Here is a 23,934-nt window from a genome sequence, read left to right as displayed (position 1 = left end):
TGCACTCACTGACTTGAGGACTCTAAGGGACCTCCGACGTGCAGGGGTGATGGGCCCGGGCGCACTCCCGTCCCGCCGCCCGCCAACTTTTCTACCTTGAGGCTCAACACCAAACAGCCATCGCAAACAACTCCAAAATGGCTCCCTCCAAGGACGCCTACGCGGCCAACGCACTCAAGGCCGTGTTTTACCGCATTTCCTCGCTCCCCTCCCAACAACTGCCGGCCGTGATTCCCCAAATCACAGCGCTGCTTGTCCCGTGCAGACCAATCCTGTCTTCTTCCCACAATTCGGCGGCCAAGGATGCTTCCGAATCTTCGGTTCTGGTCCACAAGTTTAGGACCCAAATCTCCACCCTTCTCCAGGACAGGTCTGCCGAGGGGCGCTGGTCTGCCGTGGTTCTCTCCAAGACAGCGATTGAGCTAGGCGGCTGGGAGATGCTCCAAAAATGCGGTCCATGGGTACGAGGACTGCTTGGCATACTTTCGAAGCCTGATCCACCTTCTACCAAGGTCATGGCCATTGTCACTCTCACCAGAATCTTCATGCTCACGCGTGACTATCAAACGCTGGTCAGAGAGATTACCACGCCTTCGTTGCCGCCATTCATTACCGGCTGCCTCAACATTCTTGCAAAATCTTCGCGCTTAGAGCCAGGAACTCCACAGTTGCTTGAGGCTGTTCTTGAGAGTTTTGCGAGACTCTTACCCCGTCATCCCACAACTTTCCGTCCACACCTGGGTAAAATCAGCCAATTCCTTGCAGAGGTTGTGGCTTCAGCGTCTTCGACACAGGCGACGCATCTGACAACGAGTGGTCTTGCCGCAGCACGCAGGCTGTTTGCGCAGCTCCCCTGCTGTGCTGCAAAAGGGGCGTCCAAAGAAGAATGGGAAAAGTCTCTGCTCAATGTTGTGTCTGCTGCTCACCAAACAGCCAACAAGGTCTTCCGCAGCGTTCTCGAAGAGTGGGAGTCCGTCACCGGGGTTCAAATATCGAACACGTCGAACCAAACTACTGATCAAGTCATGACAAAAAAGGACACGCACGGATTCCCTAGATGGACTGGAATTCATGCTGGTGGTGTCCATCTCATTGGCCTTCTCCAGTTACTTGAAGAATTTACCACAACGTCCACCGCACCTACTACACCGGTCAGCTACCGCATCGCACATGTCATGGACTTGGTCACAAGGGTCTTGTCTGTAACGGCTCCCGCCGCGAGAGGCAAGCAAGAAGGCGGCATGACATTCAATGACCAGATCGGAAAAGAGGAGCGCAACGACTTGTGGGCCATCTTGCCCCAAATCCATGTTGCAGCTATCAGCCTTGCTGAGGCCATCATGGACCGATTCGGACAGGCTGCAATTCCCCTGATGGAGTTTCTCGTCGAAAGACTTGTTTACTTGTTCCAAGAGGAGCAACTTCTCCCATCGATTCGTGCTGCTGTGTACTCCAGCCTCGCTCAAATTCTGCCTATCGTTGGGCACGGTCTCCTAGCTTTGCAAGTCAAAAGCTTGAATGTTGTTGCGCAAGCGTGTTGCGATGATCTTCTGCCACGCAAGAAATCAAACGCTGCTCAGAGCGCACCTGTTGTCGCCAAAAATGGGAACAAGAATGTTCCGCAAGTAACACTAAATGCGGACAGCTTTCTCAAGGCCCCGCAGCCTGCCATGTCACAGACAACTGTTCCTCGTGGCTTGCGAGACCATGCATCTGTGCTCCTTCCAATTTTACTTATGCAACTTCCAGCGGATTCCGTTGATCACCTTGTGCGCACTCGCATGGATCAGGTCGCTGTATTGACTAGACATGAGGAAGCGCTTGTGTCGAGCTGTTTGAACGACTCCGTCAGCAACAGCCCCAGCCTGATACCGCTCCTGGCAAGATTATATCCGTCCAAACCCGAGGTCGAGGCACTTTTGCGACCACGGCTGCCGGTAATCAAGACGAGCATCGGTGGGATCATCGACTCGAACCGAGAATTTGAAGAGGAGGACGAGAGTGATGGTGGTAGTGATGATTTTGAAAAGCTACACTCAGTCCAAGAGAACAAAGGTCGTCAAGGATTGGATGAGGACATGGAAGGCGACTCAAATCCAGCGCAGACAATTCCTACTCAAGAGGAGCAGCAACAGTCGCAAGATCAAGACGTGGTTGACGAGGTTGAAGCAGACACCAGAGCTGGAAGCACAGACGTCAAAAGTCCCCCTTTGCAGGACGGACCTGAGAAGCGACAGAGCGAAGATGTCGAAGCGCAAGCTCCTTCTCCGAAACGGGCCCGCATCTCAAGTCTGGCAGAGGATCCCCCAAGAGGAACGTGGCCAGCGCAAAGTGAGCAAACTCACGATTTTTCGACGGCAGCCAAGGAACAGACAAGCTTCGAGATTGAAGATCCTGAAGATGACGATGAGGACATCGAAATTCCCTCGCTCGTAATGGGCGACGATGAAGATGAAGATGAAGATGAAGAATAAGTACAAGGCGATGAAAGCTCACAGAGTTGAGGTAGACGAGTTCAAAATGAGTACATTCTTCGCTTCCAACGAAATTCCATTACGAATCCATCGCCGAATGAACCGCGAAACATTGAAAATCTGGAGAAGCCGTTGCCCAGAAACGGCGATGGAATGGCGGGGTTTCTCGTGTACCACTGAGGGACTGGTGGAGATGAGACAGCCGCGTGGGCCCTAAAAACAGCAACAGCAATCGCCGGCCAGCCTGGCGGAGATGACGGAAAACTGGTGGTGTTGTGTTGCAGTCAGCAATGACGCATCCGGGACGAAATACCGCGGACTTGCTCGCGCGAGTGGCTCGCTCAGAGACACCTGTCGCATGCTAATCTCCAACCGTCAGACCCTGTCTTTAAGCTGACATCAAGGCTGACTGCAACCGATCCAGCCCTGCGTCAACCGCCTCTATTCCCCGATTCGGGAACCTGGCCAGCTGCTCCGACGGCTGAGCGTCTCCTTTGCCTTGGTGCCTAAGGCTGTTGCGAAGATTCTCAATCCCACATATGAAGCCGAATGTTTCCCGTGTTCCAACGTGAAAGGTACTGCATGGCTCTGAGATGGACCAGCAGAAGGGATGAGGTCATGGTGGTCTAGACCTGAATCTTTGTTCCTTGCGTCACTGCAGCCGCCCACGCCCTCCGGTCTTCCTCAAGCGCCACTAGCTCGTGAGATTTTGGCATTGCCTGGTACTAACTTTTTCCCTTTCCCAGTCTATCCAGACCCGACCCTGAATTCGCGTTTTGCTAGATCTTGTTCACCTACAACCACGAATATCGAGAATGTGTCAACTTCGAGCGCATCTAGAGTACCGGATCATTCTCTGAAAGCGACGCTCACTATTGGCTCTGGATCAAACAAGTCGGCGCCTCCGCCCTGCTTGCTTGCGGAATGAACAATGGCTTCTCGGTAGAGGGCGTCGCCCACACATCAGTCACAGAGATGAGCCATAACAGCAGCTTGGCGGCCCTGGCTCTCACCGGCAAAGAAAAGGACCCGCATCCCACAATGAACAGGCGCCAAGAAGCTGGAGTGGAAAAGTGTCAACCTGCTGTCGACGCACTCAAGACTGTCGGTCTTGTGGAATTCCTCGCCTTGGACCCAAGGCCTACGTTTGTTGTCGACTTGGACATTGCCGATAGAACCGGATGCCTTCTTCAGCCTGTGTACTCCAACCATGCCTTGCAATCCACCGTGGATGGCGACCTCATGTCGTTGGTGTCTGGAAAAGAGAACATGGAATCGCCGGGCGCCTGGTCTGTCAGACCGTACTCCAAATTTCGCAAGTGGATGTTCAACAGGAAGAAGGACCCAAAATCAGAGGCGTTTACGTACAGTGGATTGCGCTGGACAAAGGTCATCATCAAGGGCCGATGGAGCGTGATAAGCGCTTTGGAATTCGATCGCCGCCCGTCGATCCCGGACATTGTTACGACTGAAATTTCTCCATCCCCGAGCAGGGCGGCAACACCTGGTTCAAGGACTCCGAAAGAAGGGACTCATTCTAGAAGGCCCAGCAATGTGCGAACACGCAGCCACGATGACATTCATATTCTGCAGCAAAGCTCGGGCTGGGCTCAGGTGCCTGAAGAAGCGATTTCTCGTTTGTCACGATTATCCCACATACAGTCCGCAGGCCGAGAAGGCCTTGCTGATTTTGGAAATGGTTTCGACTGGACAGCGGATCCTCCATCGGGCAAAATGACAGAGTGGATAAAGTTTGCTCGCTCCATTGATTGGAGCATGACCCCTCTCGGCCCTAGACATTCCTGGTCGCCTCAACTTCGATTGATGGCCAATCTCATCATGCGGGACACCAAACCAGCTGTGTTGTTCTGGGGTTCAGAGGTCGTGATGATCTACAACGAGCCATACATTGAGCTCATTGGAGACTTGCATCCCTTTTCCATGGGCAAGAGCGCGGCGGTGGCGTTGAAGGACTACTGGGACCACTTTACACCATTTACTGCCCGGAACATTCTTGTTGGCGAGGCTGTCCAGGAACACAATCTTCCAGTCTTTCTCATGAGGAATGGCGTCCTGGAAGAGACTTATTATTCCTTCTCGATGATACCGATTCTGGGAGACCATGGGACTGTTGCTGGTCACTACGAACCAGTGACAGAAACAACAAAACATGTAGTCTCTCAGAGAAGACTGGAAACAGTTTTACTGCTCAGCGAAGAGACCTCGCGCGCAAGGACACTGGATTCTTTTTGGCAACTCGTTCTTGGCGCCCTTTTCCACAACGACAAAGACGTTCCATTTGCCTTGTTATACGCAATGGAGGACGAAGACTCCAGCGACACCATGTCAATGTCGACAAACTCTTCCTCTGCAGCCAAACAGTGTGTCCTAAAAGGCTCGTTGGGCGTTCCAGACGGCCACCCTGCCGCACCACACCGCCTGGACTTTCTCGCTGGCACGGACGGCTTTGTGCCCTTCTTTCGCGAAGCCATGAAATCCAGAGGACCCACGGTGTTGGATTTGGAGGGCGAAACAGTACCCAAAGGCATGCTTGATGGGATTCAATGGCGAGGGTTTGGCCACCCTTGCCAATATGGCGTCATTTGCCCAATCACCCCTACTACGACGAAGAATGTCCTAGGATTCCTTGTAGTCGGCATCAATCCTCGACGTCCATACGATGAAGACTATCAGAAGTTTATGTGCGTCACCAGCCGTCTACTGGCCACATGTGGAGCATCCGTGGTTCTGCACGAGGAGGACATCCGCCAGCGAGAAAAGATGATCACTCAGGCCGAGCTGATAAAGGCAAATCTTACTGAACAGCTCATTGTCTCTCAAAAAGAAGCCGAACGTAATGAGAAGAAGTTTCAGCGTTTTGCGGAAAGAGCTGATGTGGGAATTTTCATTGTCGGCTCAGACGGCCGCTTCACTTACAGGAACAAGGCTTGGTTCAACGTTGCCCAACTATCTGAGGATCTCATCGACTTTCGTGAGACTTGGCGAGAGCTCTGCCTCCCGGAAGACCAAGGTCGATGCGAAAAGCATTTTGCAAAGCTCATGACGGAAAAAGTACAGGTGGTGATGGAATTGCGGCTGAAGAGGAGTTGGGAGCCTCCTCACGACATCCCGGACGTGGGGGAGGATCATTGGCATCACAGCATGTGGATTTTGATCTCCGCTTTTCCGGAGCTAAGTGATAGCGGCGAGGTCCAGGAGATTGTGGGTGCAGTTACGGATATCAGGTACGCAGGCCCGACTTCTCTGGGTATCGGTGCTGATGTTGGAAATCTAGTCGTCTGAAATGGGGAGAAGGCCTTCAGAAGCAGCGGACAGACGATGCTTTGAGATCCAAGCGGCAACTTGAGAGCTTCATTGACACAACATCGCATGAGATGCGCAACCCTTTGAGTGTAAGTCTGGAACCAACCACTGCTCGCTCCTAGCACTTCACCTCCGAACCAAACCCGTAGAAGTCTTTAATACTGACAGCACTAGGCAATCATTCAATGCGCCGACAGCATCATCGAATCACATCGCCACAAGATCAATTCGAATCAAGAACTAGCTCCGACGTACCTCCAGCTTCTCAAGGATGGCGTCGAAGCTGCCCAAACGATTGCACAATGCAGTCAACACATGAAGTGCATTGTTGATGACGTTCTCACCATGTCCAAGCTCGATTCTGGCCTCTTGGTCATGACTCCGGTCGATGCACAGCCAGACTCAATTGGCCAGCACGCTGTCAAGATGTTTGAAGCCGAGGCAAAGGCTGCGGACATTGCTTTGAGATTTCGCATCGAACCCTCCTACCACAACATTGTTGGAGCTGATTTCATATCTCTCGATCCAACCAGACTCCTCCAAATCCTGATCAACCTCGTCACTAATGCGATCAAATTCACGCGGCTTGAGGCAACCAGGAAAATCACAGTCTCAGTCGGAGCCGCGCTCGCTCGTCCCGTCTGCTATCTCAACGAAAGGGACTCCAGCCTTCAAACTGCTGCCGCTGAGGAAGCACCGAGCCTTCTTGCAGACTGGGCACAAGATCCGGCCCAGAACCTCTTCATCAAGTATTCGGTAGAAGACACGGGTCGAGGTCTATCAGAAGATGAAAAGGATCTTCTCTTTGCACGCTTCAGCCAGGCCAGTCCCCGCACTCATATTAGCTATGGGGGCAGTGGGCTCGGTCTCTTCATCTCTCGACGACTCTGTGAGATGCATGGCGGTGCCATATGGTTTTCCAGCGAAAGCAAGCATGGAAGCACGTTTTCATTCTATATCAAGGCGAGGAGGAGCACAGACGTGCAAGATGGCCTCGAAGGAACGACACAGCTGATCCCAGATCTTATGACGCCACTGGCTGCTGAGAGCCCATTGTCAGAGTCTCCGCCTTGTAGGAACGCAAGCGGAGCAGGATCTTTCCAAGAGCACGAAAAAGGGGACGAGAGAAAGGGAAGACCAAAGCCGTTTAGGAGACCGTCGATGCAGAGAAGACTGTCGATAATACCGCCGACTCCGGTTCACATACTTCTGGTCGAGGACAACCTCATCAATCAGCGCGTTCTCGCAAACCAACTACGGAGCAAAGGCTGGGAAGTTTCGGTCGCCAACCATGGCGCTGAAGCGCTTGACTTTCTACGCCGAACCAAATTTTGCGCCCATATGCAGAACACAATGTCTTCAACTCCAAGCCCCACCTCGACCGTCTTTTCACTCGCAATCACCGCAAATGACACGGCAAAGTCATCATTTGACTCCCCCAGGGCTGAGCCTCCGATCAACCTCGATCTAATCCTCATGGACTGGGAAATGCCAGTGATGGATGGGCTGACCGCTGTACGTGAAATACGTCGCCTGCAGCGCGAAGGCACAGTCAAAGGACACGTTCCAGTCATAGCAGTGACAGCCAACGTAAGAGGCGAGCAGATAAACACGGCAATGGAAGCTGGCATGGACGACGTCGTAAGCAAACCGTTTCGAGTGCCAGAGTTGGCGAAAAAGATGACAGAGCTAGTGTATAAGATGGGCGGGCATGGCTGAGAGCAGAGGTTCGGGGCCTTTCAGAAGAGCCAAAAGCCGCAATTGCGGATCAGAAGTTCAAAAGAAATATCCGGGGCGCTCTCGACAGGCACGGCAAACTCGTGGCTTCTCGACCACCGCCTCATTCACTGGTGGCCAATCAAGATGACCTCGACAATTGTTGGCGCAGAGCACCATCACAGTGCTCAGATGCATCTCCACGTGGGCCATGTTATGGTTGAAATCTACCGGACAATCCGGAGAAACTTCTCTCGGGTGTTTGTTCAAGGGGCGGTGAATCTACGCTTCCAGATCACAGCACATATCGCTCCACTACTGTCTTTGCGACCCGCCAACCTAACTTGTCTCATACAACCACTCCTGCCTATATTGCACCTCAATATGCCAGCGACTCTGCATATCAATACTATCACGCCATTTCTGGGATCTTCACGAAAGCGGGCCACATTGGGGCATACATCGTGTCCACCCCAATCTTAGCTCATGCTGGACATTCTATTATCTTAGTCCAGAGAAAGAGGTGTTTTTTGAAGCGTCGAATCAGCTGCCTTCATGTGGATAATTGCAGCGACTCGCGGCATTTTCAAGGCAACAGTTACCATTGAATTCATATCTTTCTCGTAAGAATAGTCCAGTTTCCTTAAAGACGACTGAGAGGTGTGGAGATGGGAGTCCAAAACCCCACTCTGGTAGTGGATTCTGCAAGTTTCTTCACACTTGTAGTCAGTTGGACAGCGATAAAAAAGACCAAGCGCCAAAGCTTTTTGCCACGGCAAGCCGCAACGAACAACCCAGCAAGACATAGCGGGCCGCACGATAAAAGCTGTCCTTGCCGGCGTGGCCGAAGCTCACCCGCCGCGTTCCCAGGGAAGCCGAAGCCAACACCAAGCAGCCTCATTGGCAGGGTCTCTGGTGCCAAAGGAAAAACGCCGAAAACCGACGGACGTGGTGGATGGACGGAAGCCGCTACCCCACTGAGCATGTTCCAGAGCTTTCATCCATCGAGCTTGGTGAGACTGTTCTACCGGAATACGGTCTGATTCGCCTGAAAACCAGGGAGGCGTTTGCTTCTTCCGCACCGACGAAGAGGATCAGTGTTTGTTTCGGAAACGAGACTTGACCTGGTGCTACTACAGAAAAGACATGCTCAAGTCGTTGATAAAGATGTTGCAGCTTTGATGTAACGGCGGGTACCTGCTTCCTGGGTCTGCCATTGGTCGCCTTTCGAATCCCACGGAAAATATTGTGGCAGACATCGTTGGTTGAAATGCTCGCAGACTGGCCAGCGTGCAGAGATGCAGTCGAAAGTGACCTTGCAACGACCTGTGAGGTATCGCCTGGTGGATTCCCTTGTTACAGCAGATCTTTTGACCCAGACTAACCCAGAGAGGCATCATTGGGGGGATAGACTCCCGCATCCGACCAGGGCTGTGCGACTACGCGAGCTCATCCTGGATCAAGTCTGCACATCTGAACTTTATTTTGTCCTCTGGCGTCACTTATTGCCTGCCTGGTTGTATTATTTTTTGGTAAACCATGGCCGCTCCAGACCACAGAAGTTGCCATTTTTTCGTCTTCAACCAGCACTGGATTTTTCTCAGGACTGTCCAATCTCGCCCTTTCTACTTAAGACGTCCGGACTCCAACACGAGCTGCTTCTCGCCAAATCCCAAAGCAGTTGCGCCGGAATGTCTGAACACGACATTGCCACGCTGGCGCAGGTCGTTACGCTGAAATCTCTGGGTCTGTTGAGCGACTCTGAAATCACGTACCGGACCGGCGTCTCCAGCAATGCGATTCACTTCATTTACGAAATTGCTACCCAGCGCGGCTTCGACCCAAGGACGACTAGAACCATCACGAAACGACATCTTGCGCCGTCCATGTCCGCGCAGGCTCTACCAGTGCGTGTTCAGCTGCTGATTCTCAGTCATTTACCTCTGGTCGACTTGATCAAAATGCACTGCGTTTCGCGGCACTGGCGCAACCTGATTGACAGCCAAATGGACTCGCGCAAAAGTCCCATCTCTTCCTCCCGCCGAGCTCTTCTTCAAATTTACCTCGAAGCTGTCCATCAACCTTTCTTTATTCCATCAAGAAAATACATACTGCCACATGTGCGATCTTTTGACCGCGAGGCATACGTTGCCGCTCTTACGCGTTCATTTGATGGCGGTGTGGATGGTTGCTCGACGGCTCGTCTCCCCGAAGACTTCCAGACCTGGCTTCTGGAGTGGCCTTCGTCTGCTGTCATTGGCATGCTATGGCCAGGTATCGACAGCGACTTTGGCAGTATTCCACCCACACCGAGGTCCTCCTTCTCAAAAATTCGCAAGCACGTCGATCGTGAGCGCCGTTCCGCCGCTGTCGCCCGCTGGTACCGGGCTGGCTATCGCAACAAGCTCCCTGATCCTTCACGTCTCCTCTCGTCACCAAGGCCCTTCTTTCCAAGCGACAAACATGGTCAGGATCTTGACCCTTGGCCCACTCCTCCGCCGACCCCTCCAATCACCAGCCCAGACTCGAGCAGTCCTTCATCTCCAACGATAGCAACTGCCCCGCCGCTCTTCTGCCTTCGACCACCAAGAGCTAGCGCTGCGTTGGAACTCGAGCTCGAGCGCTTCATCCAAACTACCGACTCGTCTCCCCAGATGCGCTCCGTGCTGGTTCTCTCCCCCGTCTCCACAGCCAAGCCACCGCGTTCGCGCTCACATTCGGCGCCGACATCTCCTCCCGACACGCCATCCCCTGCCTCTCCAGTATCCACCCCACCTCTCACGGCATCAACCTCATCATCATACTTCCCCGCACCAGGACGCTACCAACACAACCCCAACAGCAGCAGCAATAGCAACGACTCAAGCGACCCGCCCAAACCCAAACCCGGCCGCGTTTACGCCCAGGTCTGCGGCGCCCCGCGCACTGTCGTCTTTGCCAGCTGGACCAAGTACCTCGAGGCGAAGCTGCGCACGGTCGAGGCGTTTTGGGACGAGTGGGGCAGACGCGAAGAGGCTGCCGCGCGCGCGCTGTACGCGGATCCGCATCCGAGCGCAATTGTGCAGCATAGCGAGGCGCCGCCTGCTGTTTTTGAGCAAGCTAATGGCGGTGATGCGGTTGGCGAGGGGAATGGAGCGGCGGACATGTGGGTTGAAGGCCACGCTGACGACGAGCAGCCGTCGACCGCTGCTGCTGTGGCTCCGGCTCCGGCGGCGGCGGCGGTGGCATCGCAGAGAACCGACTGGATAGGTCGCGAGGTCTGCGGCATGCAGGTGTTTGGCGTCGTTGGCTGCGCCGAGCAACAACAACCCAATCACAACGACAACGACGAGAAGCGGGTCGCGTGGGGAACGGAGACACGGCTGGAATACCAACAAGAGGAGAAGGAGATGCGCAAGCGGTGGCGGAGGAGTTGGCGGTGGCGGAGGAGTTGGCGGTGGCGGATGGGGTGGGAGGTGGGCAAGTGGAGGGCGAAGCGGTTGAGTTTGGGTCTTGTTCAGAGGTAGCTGTGTGGACGGAGCCCTAAGTTCCCTTTCTTTTCTGCGTTTTCCTTTCTTCTTGCGTCTCCGTTGTATTTCTGAGACCGTTGTTCTTTTTCTAAGATTTTGTGAGCGTACAGCTGAGCGAGGGGCTACATTCTGGCGTCTAGGGGTCCAACGAATCTCTTTTCATGTGCATTTGATATCTAGCTAAACCATCTCATAAACATCATACATATACACGGACACGACGTTCAACTTTTTAACTGTAAATCCCTGCCCTAGTGGCTTGTTTGCCCATAAGTCGACGGCGCAAGAGTACATTTAGAAATGTGTAGCAACAAACACTTCACAATATGCGATCCCGTCACGAATCAACGAAGACGAGCATAGTCATTCTTTCCATCATTCACCACCATCTCTCAATCCAACTTTTCACCGCTATTTAATTCTTGCAAATCGCAACGGGGGTAATCTTTTTGACTTCTAGAGAGACAACGTGCTTCGCGCACGCGCCGGAAAGCTCGAACAAACGCATACATCAAGAGGCCGAAAGAAAAGAAAGGGGAAAAAAAAGAAACAAAAAAAAAAAAAATATCCACGCGCCAGTAACCCCACCACACCACATCTCCCTCACATGTTAAGGCACCTTCTAATCAGTCACGTACTCACCTAGCCAGCAAATCAGGATATCCGCATGCATAGAAATCAACATGACAGATCAACACCGTGTTCAATCCAGCTAGCTAGCACACGAGCGACCACCTATCTTATCTGGACACCCACGTCCCAGGGAAAACGAACACGACTTTGTGGGCGGGCGCTTCTTCCTTGCCTGGTCGAGCAACTCACTCGCTGCGGTAGTGAGATTCTTGGCTCTCCTTGAACTCCCTCCCTTCTCGTTAGAATTCCTTTGTGCTGTGAAGTTTGTTCGTGTCGGTGCTCGCCGTTTTACTATAATGTAGGTTGACGCGACTATGTTATACACGTCTAGCAGGAGAAGGGCAACAAATGGATTTTCTTTTGATTGCTCATGCTTGTAGGTAGACTGACGAATGCTCCCCCTAGAATTGTCACGCGCGAGTACAGAGAGCATTCAGACGGACGTGCGCAAAGGTCTAAGAAGCACCCAACCATATGGACCACTGAATATCTGAAGAGATTTTCCATATTTTTAACGTCTTACTCCCTCAACCGTTCCTATTCTCATTATGCAGCGGGAAAGAAAGAAGACGGACAGAATACAGTGGGAAGAAGAGAGGCCTAAAAGAGAAAAGTTGACAAGCGTCCGATGATGAATCCTTCATGCAAGGTGCAGAGATACAAGCAAAGTCCAACAGCAACAAAAAAAAAAAAAAAAAAAAAAACGCCAAGACCCAAGCGCGCGCGGTCTCCGTCGCTGCTACTCGGGTACTGTGATCAACAACGACAACAACAACCACATCAATTGACCATACATGGAGTTTGTCCGTCGCAAATGTCGCCTGCCGAAAAAAGAGCTCTAATAAGGCGCCTACGCCCATCCGTCCGTCCAACCAACCAACCGTGTGGCCGTCTCTTTTGAAGAAAAGTTCATGTCAACGCCATGCTGGCAAATCATGCCTTGAGGCCGTCGCGCACGCTCTGGCTGCTGGCGCTCATGGGCACATTGGTGGTGGGCAGGGCGTCCGTCTTGTCCGACTTTTGGCGGACCTTTGCGACGGCGTAGACGATGCCGCTGACGAAGCCGACGAAGATGGCGCTGACGGAGCCAAAGGTGACGGGGGCGTCGAAGAAGATGAGGCCGGACAGCGCAATGGGCAGCTTGTTCAGCGCGCCCACCATCGAGTACGTCGTCGACGACGTCACGCGCACGCACCAGGCCGACGTGTACGAGATGAAGATTGTAGAGAGACCGGAAAAGATCATGGACAGGATAATCGTGGTGCGGTTCTCGAGGGGGAAGTTCTTGGACAGGTTGAGCGACGACCAGTCCTCGACCAGGATGGAGGAGACGAGGAGAATGGGGATGGACAAGAGGTTGTTGTAAAACATGGCTGGGAGCGGATTAGCGCCGCGCTGATGGGCGCGTGGTACCAAAGGGCAGCTTACTGTCAAAGTCCTTGAAGTTGGTGAGCTTTATGCGCACGCGCATACCGAGGACGTAGGTCGCACTGCAGAAGCAGTTGAGCAGCATCCACATGTAGCCCGAGTTGAGGGTCGAAATCTTGTCCGAGGCCTCGGAGCTACCGCTGCCGCCGTGGTTGGCCAGCGCGTGCTGGATGTCGGCCCAGGCTGCAATGACGGAGCTCAGCACCATGAGGCCAAAGGAAAGGAGCGCCATGGGCGTCACGGAGCCGCCGAACCATAGCACCTCGCCGTATGCAATCAGGATAATTGTCAAGTTTTTGAAGATGGTGTAGACGGGGATGGAGAGAAATTTGAGGGCCTTGGTCGACGTGTAAATCATGCCAATGAGAAGGATGGTGATGGGCAGCCCTGCGCGCAGTCAGCGATGATTTTGTATCGTGTGGTGGGAGGGTTGCTTACATTTCCTGGCCTCGTCGGTCTTGAAGTCGCGAAAGGAGATTACCTTGGCCGTCTTGAGCGACTGGATGGCGACGATGCAAACGACGGACTGCGAAACGAGTGAGCGGGCATACTTGAAGGAGGAGCAGCAGATGGACCAACCTGGACGCAAAGCAAAAAGAAGTTGAGGTTGAAGCCAGTTCCCGACAAGACATATTTGTTGGTAACGGTCATCAAAATGGAGGAGCCGCAGTAGGCGAGGACAGGCAGGATGGGATTGCCCGACGGCGACGAGGATGAGGGCGGCATGGTGGACGAGGGCGAGTGGATGAGCTTGGCGTGGGGAGAGTCGTTGTCGTCGTCGTCGTCTTGAAGGTGATCTCTCTGCCTGTCGCTGGCCATTCGAAGCGAGGCAGGGCACGTCGATCGGGCGGAACGGAATGCGAGTAAGGGGGAGCTCCGACGCCCAAGCTGGTGCTGGTGCTGGTGCTGCTGGCGCTTGTATGTAATGCACAATGCAATTCGAAGCGCAATGCTGGGATTCCACACGCGACAGACAATGAGGTGTTGAGAGAAGGAAGGGTTTAGACGATAATAGGACTCAGTCGTCGAGTGGCGCAGCGGGCAAGCAGGAGGCTGACTAGGTAGCCGCCAAACAACCCTTACACCATAGGTACAAGGCACTATAGTACTGTCGCCAGGATGCATTGCGCAGGATTGCATGCATTATCGACACCTTGACCCTTCCAAGTCGCGCCCAGTCGCAATCCTAAGTGATTGTTGACCCTTTGCGCCGATCATTTCGAATGAAGGTCCCGTCGCTCCCGCCGCGTCCCTGGCATCAATCCAATCCTCCGCCAACGCCAACCCATCACCCCATCCCAAAAATGTCCACCCTCGACTCCAAGGTTGCCGCCCTCGTCGACAGGCCCCACGATGACGACGACGACGACGACGACGACGACGACCACGAAGACGCCCTGATTGCCGAGCTCGAAGAAGACGAAAATGGCCTCGACGCCTTTCGCGAGCAGCGTCTCCAGCAGCTGCACGCAGAATTCACCCGCGCAAAGCACATGCGCAACTCGGAGCATGGCACCTACACCGAGATCAAGGACGAAAAGGCCCTGATGAACATTACCACGTCGACCAAGCTCTGCGTCGTCCACTTTTTCCACTCCGACTTTGGCCGCTGCCGCATCATGGACAACCATCTCGAGGTATGCATTTCCCCATCAACACACGCGTCAGTTCTCCTATTCTAATCCTTACACTCTCCATTCAGACCCTCGCTCCCAAGCACTTCGACACGCGCTTCCTCCGCATCAACGTCGACAACGCCCCCTTCCTCGTCACCAAGCTCAAGGTCCAAGTCCTGCCCTGCGTGCTCGCCTTCGTCGACGGCCAAGGCGTCGACCGCATCATCGGTTTCGAGGGCCTGGGCTACGGCACCGACAAGTTCACGACCGCCGATCTGGAGCGCCGTCTGCTGCAGAGCGGCGCCCTCGTCCGTGCAAAGGTCGCCGAGGGCGAGACGGCCGGTCCCGTCAAGAACAAGCATCAGGAGGACGACGACGAAGATGACGACGACGATTGGGACTGAGCCTGGCACCGACTGTGATGGCGACGGGCTGGCTGGCTGGCTGGCTGGCCGGCCGGCCGGACAGCTGCCTCGCGCGCGCCGAGTGGGTCCCTTGCCCCCGCTCGTCCATCATCCATAAGTACAGTGGGTGGATGGCTCCACGGATGCGGGCGGCCGCCGCGGCTCACCCTATCGGGCCAGTCGAGCTTTTTTCGAGTTTCTGGGACTGCGTCGCCCTGCGTCGCTGTGGCGGGTTGCACGCGCCGCCCGTCTCCATCTGGAAATCCGCACTAATGGATGGCTTTCTGCGTCTGGTGCCAAAAGCAGCCGACTGGTTGTCTGGCTGGCTGGCTGTTGGATCGCCGCCGCCGCCACCACCACCACCGCCGGTCGTCCTGCTTGCTTGCTTTCTCGCCTCGAACTCGGGGACGGGACGGGGCAGCATAGTGGGTGGGTGGGAGACTTTATCAGTCTCGTTCCGCGAGCGAGCGAGCGAGCGGCCAAGCCAGCAAAGTACATTGTTACGTTGCCGGACGGAGGAGCGGAAATGCCAGCTATCCGGGTGAGACATGCAGAGAGCTTTCTGCAGCGGGCGACTTGGTAGGCGGGTGCGTGTGGGCTTGCGTGGGTGGTGCACGCCGAAACAACAAAAAGAAAAACAAAAAAAAAAAAGCAACCACCACATCTCCTCATCACATACATACATACATAGTTGGCGTCTTCGTCGCCGCCGCCGCCGCCGCCGCCGCCATCCCTACAGTCGGGTTGAGACAAATAAGTAAAGATAAATACATACACACGTACACATGTGCATATTCCGTTCTACCTCTCTGTCCTGATCCGCCTGTCTGCCTGAACTCGGCTCGTTCTGACATCCCAATCACCGACACTTCGTTTGTCCACCGCCACCATCCATCCCCTTGTGAATTCTAGATGTCTTCGAGAAGCGTCGAGCAACTTGACCATTTCAATGTCGACCGCAACATTCATCTCACTCACTCGGAAAATTAAAAGACGCCTAGGCGATAGTAATGATCAAATGTGGATAGCTATGTCTCGATCAATCAATCAATCAATCCATCTAGCTTTCCCTCAAATCAAACAAATCTTCCACCCACCCAAGTGCCCAAGTGCCTCTCCGGCCATCCATCGCTCTCGCTTAGTCCAGGGGCGTCGCCGCCGCAGAACAATCTAGGTAATTTTTGGCATGAAGAAAGGGAGAGAATGGAAAGAGGTGTGCGTGGGCCAATCCATTGATGGTATAACGCAGTCTGTCTGTCTAGACGCGCTGCTAGGTAGAGGCCAAGAAAATGGCAGAAGGAGAGGGAGAAGGGAGGAAGTGGAAGAAGGTGCGAGAGTAAGGGGTGAATATTAGACATCTTTAGAAGCAGAAAATGAGGCCGGCGTTTGGATGAAGGAGACATGGAGAAGAGGCAGTAGGTAGCACAAATCAGTCGTCGTAGTCCTTTGATAGTAGTGGTCTGGTTGACGACAAGTGGGTGGCAGCGACATTGTGCGATGCTGCCGGAATGGAGGACGTGGAGGAAGTCGTCCAAGTTTTCATCCTCTTGTCATCTGCTTTCCTATTGCGGTCCTCATCTTCCTAGGAGACTTCGACGTTGCAGACTAAGGGAGGTGGGTTGGTAGGACGTAAGTTGATAAGCGAGCGGTCCCGCCGCCGCAGCTACCCGTCCGTCAGTCCATCCATCCGTCTGCTGGCAAACGGACAAACAGCCTCAAGCAAACTGTTGTTCTCCACTCATAAGGCAGCCTCTTGCGTAATCTTAAAAACGCCAAAGACTGCGGTGGCTGCGGAGGGTCCTGCGCGGCTGCTGTTGCTCATCGGCACAGTGATTCCGGCGCTTCTCGTCCACCAGGCCAACGCGAGCAGCTCTGTTGCCATTGCCGTTGCCATTGCCGTTGCCACTGCTTCCACCGGCGCCAAAAGTCTGCGAAATCTGGCGGCGCAGCAGGTCAAGTGCACCATACGGCAGCGGCTCGGCGCTGTACGAGACGGGCTGTGGCTTGAAGGCAGCCGCAGAGTTGTAGCGGCCGTTGGGTTCGATGGTGTTGCTGCTGACGAGGACGTCCTTTTCCTCGACTGGGGCGTAAGCGGCGGCGGCCGCGCGCTCCTCCTCCCGCACAATCATGACCATCCGTTCGTTCCTTGCAGTCGCCGATTTGCCAAGTGAAGCCTCGCTCTTCCGTGACCGTAGTCGAGCGGCGGTGTTGCCCGCACCCCCAATCCCCACGTGCCATGGTCCGCCGTTTCCGCCATTGACCCTGAGTGCTACGGCTCTTGCGCGCGCCACCTCTTCTGCCGCGTCAAGAGCGCTGCGCTCCGTGTACGAATGGATGTTGCCCGCACCGCCGATACCTGACGTGAAGTGCGTCTTTTGCTGCTGTGGCCGGCCAGGAGGCAGAAGGGGCGCAATGGTAGATTGGTAAGAAGAGCGAGGACCCGCGGCAGATGATGGCGATGAGCCAGCGTTTGAGGGGCACGAGTGGTGCGATGGGGTTGGCGAGAGACAGTTGGGCGAGTATGGCGGTAGAGATGAGGCTTTGTGGATGTTGCCTGCGCCGCCAATGCCTAGTCGGACGTAGGTTGGCTTTGTGGGTGTTGGCGGAAGCAGGGAAGAGCGTGAGCTGCTCGATGAACTACTCGACGGACGCATCATCATGGAGTGGCAAGTTGAGGTTTTGTTGCCGTCCAGTTTTTAGTGGCCGAGAGGAACCTGGATAGACTCGGGATAGTCGACAATGAGGTTGAAAGCTGACTTGATCAAGTCTTCCACTAATACTCGGCTGGCTGGCTTGTAATGAATGGTAAAAAGATTGACAAAATGAGAACGTGGGTTGAAGACAACGTGTCGACAGGGGAAGTGAACAACAATTGATTCCAAGTCTAGGGGCGAATGGTGCTCCAAAACACGAGCATGAGGGAAGGAGAGACATCTATTTAATATCTCATTCCAGCCAGGCCATTTCCTGGGAAAAACCACACGCGTCCCAGCAGCGCGGTAGCACCGCCCTCGCCAGCAAGATCTTGCATCAAGTGGACAACGGGATCATTCGAGCAAGCAGCCACTCGACCCCGGATCCCAGAATTTGCGCCCTCGTCGACGGAGTGGACGACTTCATCTTGCACACGGATCACCAGCACGTCTGTCCTGGCACTTTGTGGGCGAGACACGCAGCGCGCCACCCCGGCCGGATGTGCTGGCTTGAGATGAGACGGCAGCAGGCGTCGGCCCGGGGACCTGAGTCTCAAGCGAGGACGGCGGAAGAGGCGTAAGGCGAACAAGTGTAGGAGCACAAAAGTACCGTGTGGTGCATGTCAAGGGATGCAAAAGAGAGCGGATTGGGGGAGAGTGGCCCACGTCGCACATGGTGCCAGGTCGCCGTGGCTCCGGCCATCGAGTTTGAAGCCAGACCTGCTTGAGCTCGGAATCCACAGAGCCTGGATGGAACGGATAGACGGATAGCTGCGCGTCGGAGTTTGTTGGGGAAACTGCTGGGCGCTTCGACAGCCAGCGCGTTTGTAGCTGGATTTCTTCGAGAACATCAACTCAAGAGTGCAGCAGATAGCTGTCACTCCCGACGTCAAGTACTGACAGCTGACCACTGCACAACTTCGCCTTTTTCATCTGAAGTAGGGCTGAGCGCGGCTCTGCCAACCTCCTGGCTTCGCGGCTTCACATGAGTTGTTGGAAGCGAACGAGACCGTCGCTGAATGGCTCGTTAGCAGCTTGTGACATCAAACGGTGTTTCCGCAGAGCGATGCAGGTGGAAAAGTTGCAGCTGGCGGTGGCTAATGCAGGCTGCAGGGAGGTCAAAGCCTTGCATCGGCTCCTGCGAGATTCGTGTCCGGCCCTTGGAAATAACTGATCGCGCGACCAGCGCAATGATGAAGTTGCGTTCATCGGACGAGGCGAAAAGCGGTAAGGAGGGATGCGCGACGTTGCGGGCTTGGATGCTTGCTTTTTTCTTCTCGGCGCCTTTTGAGATACATCATCTGGACCAGAGCACTTGGGAGCCCTTGAATGTAAACTCACACGCAGGCGACAACTTCTTGGTTTCGATTGAAGACGTGCAAACCAATGAGAAGCGTTCGTCGCTCAGTCTGAATTGATCGACTTGAGATGTCTGCTGTGCTACTTGAGATTTTCCTGGTCCAGCGCTGAGACCTGCGTGTGGCTTCCGTGTAGATGATTTTTCTTTCTGTGCGGCTGTCCTCGCCGTCTCAGTATGCAACACCAGACGGACGTGAGTCAAAGTCCTCAGTGTCAAAAAATGGGGCTACTGCAGTCGACGAACGGCGGGACCTTTTCTCGGTTGTGTGAGTCTTTCAGCAGTCCTTGCCGCAGTATTCAGGCGGCCAGCGTCAGAATTGCAGTGCTACAGCAACGGTGCTGCAAAGATAGACCGGGGGGAAAAAGCTTCTGAACTAGACTCGTTGTCAAGCTGGCTCGTCAGTGGGAATTTGGTTGAAAGACGACTATTTGGCCAATCCATTGACAGCGCCATGTTTCAGTGGCTTGTGACTCGTGCCCATTCAAGCAGCTAAAAGCAGATGCGTCGACGGATTGAGGAGCTAGTCCAGCTCAAGTTGGCCATGGAGAAACATGGGGGCTATCGCAGCGAGGTCTGAACAGCGTGGCTTGGTCGGATAGAGAAGGTAGGATGTGGCTTTGTCCAACGGTTCACAGACGGTGCCATGATGCATCTCAGCTCTTGTCGTGCAAAGGTTGCGATGGTGATGCAAGGTGTTGGCAATCCAGAGTCGCGACGACGGGAGGACGGGAAGGAGACGCGCATGACTCGGATTCCCCGGCCCCTTCTGGATTTCACGAGTCGCGTCAACCCCAACCTAACGCCTTTCCGATTTGATGCACCTCAGTCAACGACTCTTCATTCAGCGCATCAACAACCGATTGAAGCTTGAACAGTCTGCCGGGTCTTATGCTGTCAAGGTATGTAGTTTCCAGTCTGTTGGCGTCGGCCCATCTAGTGCTTGGCCGGCTCTGTCTGATTCTGGTCCACCAGCCGACCCTGGCTGGCATTTCGTCTGACCTCAGCCGGCCGTCGCGTTTAGTCCTCCGTCATGCCCAAGCCTTGGCCAGGCCCTGTATCCTATCATCTGAACTGACTGCGCCGCGCATCAGGGTCTACGCTGTTCCATCCACAGGCACCCCGCATCGAGACCTAAGCCAGCTGTGGGGAATGCATCCCCGCACTCTTCCAGATGGATGCCCCTTGGCTTGCTTGGACGCGTGACAACCAGCTGCCTCCAAGACTGTTCTTCCTTCTCAAGCATTCCCTTCTTGCTCGAGTACATGTAGCTGGGTGTCTGCAAAGGCTTTCAACGCAATTCTCATTCGCCATTTCTTCCAAACCCATCGCGTCTCGAATCATCTGACGGTCGGTTGTTCGTGCATGAACCGTCTGACACTCTCGTGAGCGAGGCACAGGTTCAAACCCTGGCCATAAAGTGGGCAAGAATCGATTGTCTCCAATTCTCCGCCAAAGCTACACAATGGCACGACCTACTATGCGCGCTGCTCGCTATTACGGGAAGGGGGATATCAGAATCGAACAGATTCCCGAAGATGATACGGGTCCGGGGCAGATCAAGGTAGATCAATCGCTACCGTCTTTTGCGAATCGACAGCGACACCATGGGTAGCAGCCTTGGTCGTCTTTTGGTTTGGTGGAACACACTGCTAACAGCGTCAAGGTCGCACCCGCGTATGTCGGCATTTGCGGAACTGGTAAGTCGTTGGGTGCGGTCGAGATTGGGCTGTCATGTTTCTCCGCACCGCTCCAGCAATTCGGTCGAAGCTCTCTCATCTCATGGAAATATTTGCAAACTCGAAAGTCCGCTGACGAAAGCCAGACTTGCACGAGTACCTTAGCGGTCCAAACTTTGCGCCACAAGAGCCTCATCCAGTGACCAAAGACACGATCCCCATCACCTTTGGGCACGAATTTTCTGGTGTAATCAAGGAGCTCGGGGAAGGGGTGACGGGCTTCGAGGTTGGACAAAAGGTGATGCTTCCGTCCCACCACAAGTCAACACCAACCAACAATCCCAGGTCGTCGTCCAACCCACCATCTACTGCGCCGCCTGCAGCGCTTGCCGCAATGGGATTGAAAATGCCTGCTCCAATGGCGGCTTCATAGGGCTCAGCGGCGGAGGCGGCGGTCTCAGTGACGCCGTTGTCGTTCCCGCTGGAGCTGTTCTCGCGCTGCCAGAAAACGTGCCACTCGATATTGGCGCGCTTGTCGAGCCACTATCTGTGGCGTGGCATGCTGTGGAAGCCGCTGGAGCTGCGCTGACTACTGATTCGACCGTCCTGGTCCTCGGGGGCGGGCCCATTGGACTTGCTGTGGTGCAGTGCCTCTCGGCGAGGAAGACGAAGAAGATCATCGTCAGTGAAGTGGCAACGTAGAGGCAGCGGTTCGCAAAAGAGTTTGGAGCGCACCACGTGTTGGACCCAAAGACCTATGACTTGGTTGCCCTCTCGCGCCAATTGAGCGGCGGTGAGGGGCCAGATGTCATATTCGATTGTGCAGGTGTCGAAGCTAGGTACGTCTTTTGCCTCGTTGTCTTCTTCTTCAAGCGCCGGCCCCTTTCGCCTTGTCCGCTCGGTGAAATCCACGAAAAAGTCCTCCTGTACAGAACGCCTCGATGTACCTTCTTGAAGTGCCATTTCCTCAGACACTATCGTCCAAATCCGCATGACCCGACTCAGTACTAACAACTCACACAACAGCCTCAATACCGCCTGCGGCGCTGTCGCCGCGCGCGGCCTCATCATCAACGTCGCCATCTGGGCGCGGCCGGTGCCTTTCCAGCCGAACCTGCTCGTCTGGAAGGAAGCCAAGTACGGCGCGGTGCTTGGGTACCAGCGGCGCGACTTTGAAGCCGTCCTCGCGCAGCTGGCGTCGGGCGGCATCAAGCCGGCCGCCATGATCACCGGCCGCATCGCCATGGAGGACATCGTCGAGCGCGGCTTCCGCCCGCTCATTGAAAACAAGGAAAAGGAGGTCAAGATTTTGGTTGACGTCGCTCGGAAGACGAGGGCGGAGGAAGGAGAGGGGTCAGGACTGCAAAAGGTTGATTCGGCGAGGGGTTGAGCGTATTTGAGCGGCGCGCGAGGCGAGGAGAGGCAGGCGGCGTTGTAGTGGGCATGTGGCTTGGTGATGATTCCCCTTCTCTTTTTCCGTTCTGCTCTTCACACACTCACTCCCCCAAGCAACGATTCAATGATGGAGGCTTTTCTCTTTTGTCAGAGCCACGCGGTCTGCGTCCCACTGCTCTGTCGCTCTGGTAAACACAAGACTTTTGCCGGCTAGCTCCATGCTCAGTTCAGTGTAAGAAGCACAAGGACATGCATGACCAGGAAATACAAGCTTAGTCAATTTTGAATCCGCTTTTCCCTATTTTCCGCTGAGTCGCTTGCTTTCTTGTACCGGAGCTGGCCAGCATCAATGACGCATTCGTTGATCGATTTCAGCTTTTGTGTTCGGCGCCCCCTGGACGGTATTGAAAAGCGTCCTTGCCGGGCCCGGTAGTGGTCTTGCTCACCGTTGCAAGCCCTCCGAGATGCGAGGCGCCAAAAGCGATACTTTGAGCTTTCTCCCACTTTGTTCGTGAGATCCACACGGACGGTACTCTAGAGCCGCGCCTTCCTATGCGCCGTTGTCTGACAGCCGAACAGGCAGTTGCTCCTCCGCCCTTGCCTGTGCATGCCATGGTAAAACGAAAGACCACGATGACTTCCAGAATTCGACGCACCACCATGCATCTTGTACTTTCCTCTCCTACCAATATGAAGGCAATCATCACACCCCAAGAGCAAAAAGACAAAAAAAAAGACTGCAATTATCCACGCTGAGCGTGGAAGCATCAAGCTGGCGATGCTGGGAATCGAACCCAGGTCGAGTCGGCATTGTGATCATCCTCAGCAAACAACCAATCTCGGATTGGTGTTGTGGATACTCCACAACGACGCATGCTACCCCTACACCACATCACCTCAGATTTAATTTTTGAGAAATACAAAACACATCTATAATATGTTGTGTCTGAAAATTGCTCGCAAACGCCTGCGCATAATTTCTGATGATTGATTGATTGATTAATTAATTATTTTACGTCTTACTAGAGCTATAGGCTATCTAAGATAGAGCTATCTATAGGGGATACTATATACGTTTATAAGGTAAGTAGGAATACCTAGCTAAAGAATCTCGTATAATAAAGTATAATTCTTAGTATAATGTTAGTATAGGGTTATTATAGATGGATAGTTTATCTAGGCTCTTTTTAGGTAAGGGGGGGCTAAGAACTAGCCTTTCTACCGTTATCTAAGTAGATAGGTAGCATGAAGTAAGAGTAAGGAAAGGAAGGGGGACGGGAAGAAGGCGTATATAGAAAAGTAAATATAGTATAGGGTAGTAGGTAAGGTAGATTATATATATACTCTACTATAGCGTTCTAGTACTATTCCTAATAGTACTATTTTTTAGTTAGTGTTATATAATACCTTTCTTAGCACCTATAAAGGTAAAAAGGCGGGTAAGGTTTTTAACTAGTAGTATACATCTTCTAGCTAACTAGTATAGTTAGCTAATACTTATTATAGAAAATAAATAACGCTAAAGAACCTAGGTTTAATCTATATTAATATTACTTATAATTTAATCTAGCCCTATTACCGCTATTAGATGACTATATATTAATATTATTACTAATAATAGAGCTCTATATGCCGCCCTAGCCTAGGTATACTATATAGATAAATAGTATTAAGCCCTTACCTTACTACTAAATAGTTATCTAATT

The 23,934-nt window shown here is 53.7% G+C and overlaps 8 protein-coding genes and 1 non-coding gene across 9 annotated transcripts; 5 read left to right on the top strand and 4 right to left on the bottom strand.

Annotated features, from left to right (window-relative positions):
• Positions 1-97: 97 nt before the first annotated feature.
• Positions 98-2,936, top strand: IWZ02DRAFT_269168 (rRNA processing/ribosome biogenesis-domain-containing protein). Its single transcript, XM_066763458.1, has one exon. The coding sequence runs from the start codon at positions 138-140 to the stop codon at positions 2,472-2,474; it is 2,337 nt and encodes a 778-aa protein (XP_066622102.1). The 5' UTR covers positions 98-137; the 3' UTR covers positions 2,475-2,936.
• A 579-nt stretch (positions 2,937-3,515) lies between these two features.
• IWZ02DRAFT_433201 (aerobic respiration control sensor protein-like protein arcB) lies at positions 3,516-7,517 on the top strand (the record flags this gene model as incomplete). Its single annotated transcript, XM_066766273.1, has 3 exons — positions 3,516-5,719; positions 5,770-5,887; positions 5,973-7,517. 3 exons carry the CDS (start codon positions 3,516-3,518, stop codon positions 7,515-7,517), a joined length of 3,867 nt encoding a protein of 1,288 aa, XP_066622101.1.
• Positions 7,518-8,685: 1,168 nt separating this feature from the next.
• Positions 8,686-11,356, top strand: IWZ02DRAFT_519344 (uncharacterized protein). Its single transcript, XM_066770737.1, has one exon. It carries the CDS (start codon positions 8,813-8,815, stop codon positions 11,018-11,020), a length of 2,208 nt encoding a protein of 735 aa, XP_066622100.1. The 5' UTR covers positions 8,686-8,812; the 3' UTR covers positions 11,021-11,356.
• Positions 11,357-12,337: 981 nt separating this feature from the next.
• On the bottom strand, positions 12,338-13,869 carry IWZ02DRAFT_451860 (uncharacterized protein). Its single transcript, XM_066767546.1, has 4 exons — positions 13,664-13,869; positions 13,523-13,610; positions 13,085-13,471; positions 12,338-13,029 (listed from the first exon to the last, which is right to left on the bottom strand). The coding sequence occupies exons 1-4, from the start codon at positions 13,808-13,810 to the stop codon at positions 12,590-12,592; spliced, it is 1,062 nt and encodes a 353-aa protein (XP_066622099.1). The 5' UTR covers positions 13,811-13,869; the 3' UTR covers positions 12,338-12,589.
• Positions 13,870-14,388: 519 nt separating this feature from the next.
• On the top strand, positions 14,389-15,104 carry IWZ02DRAFT_378005 (thioredoxin-like protein; the record flags this gene model as incomplete). Its single annotated transcript, XM_066764976.1, has 2 exons — positions 14,389-14,721; positions 14,787-15,104. The coding sequence occupies 2 exons, from the start codon at positions 14,389-14,391 to the stop codon at positions 15,102-15,104; spliced, it is 651 nt and encodes a 216-aa protein (XP_066622098.1).
• Positions 15,105-15,186: 82 nt separating this feature from the next.
• On the bottom strand, positions 15,187-15,915 carry IWZ02DRAFT_269064 (uncharacterized protein). The gene has a single exon (XM_066763457.1). The coding sequence runs from the start codon at positions 15,787-15,789 to the stop codon at positions 15,268-15,270; it is 522 nt and encodes a 173-aa protein (XP_066622097.1). The 5' UTR covers positions 15,790-15,915; the 3' UTR covers positions 15,187-15,267.
• A 952-nt stretch (positions 15,916-16,867) lies between these two features.
• Positions 16,868-17,761, bottom strand: IWZ02DRAFT_490644 (uncharacterized protein; the record flags this gene model as incomplete). The annotated part of the gene is made up of 1 exon (XM_066769678.1): positions 16,868-17,761. One exon carries the CDS (start codon positions 17,759-17,761, stop codon positions 16,868-16,870), a length of 894 nt encoding a protein of 297 aa, XP_066622096.1.
• Positions 17,762-20,619: 2,858 nt separating this feature from the next.
• Positions 20,620-22,223, top strand: IWZ02DRAFT_469671 (chaperonin 10-like protein; the record flags this gene model as incomplete). The annotated part of the gene is made up of 6 exons (XM_066768744.1): positions 20,620-20,718; positions 20,821-20,854; positions 20,980-21,131; positions 21,179-21,514; positions 21,536-21,672; positions 21,860-22,223. 6 exons carry the CDS (start codon positions 20,620-20,622, stop codon positions 22,221-22,223), a joined length of 1,122 nt encoding a protein of 373 aa, XP_066622095.1.
• A 778-nt stretch (positions 22,224-23,001) lies between these two features.
• Positions 23,002-23,125, bottom strand: IWZ02DRAFT_t66. The gene has a single exon. It is a non-coding gene; the product is annotated as a tRNA-His (tRNA).
• Between the last annotated feature and the right edge of the window lie 809 nt (positions 23,126-23,934).

This window comes from Phyllosticta citriasiana (genome assembly GCF_038021145.1).
Source record: "Phyllosticta citriasiana strain CBS 120426 chromosome Unknown IWZ02scaffold_7, whole genome shotgun sequence".
NCBI classification, from domain to species: Eukaryota; Fungi; Ascomycota; class Dothideomycetes; order Botryosphaeriales; family Phyllostictaceae; genus Phyllosticta; species Phyllosticta citriasiana.
This window is presented reverse-complemented; position numbering and strand designations above follow the sequence as displayed.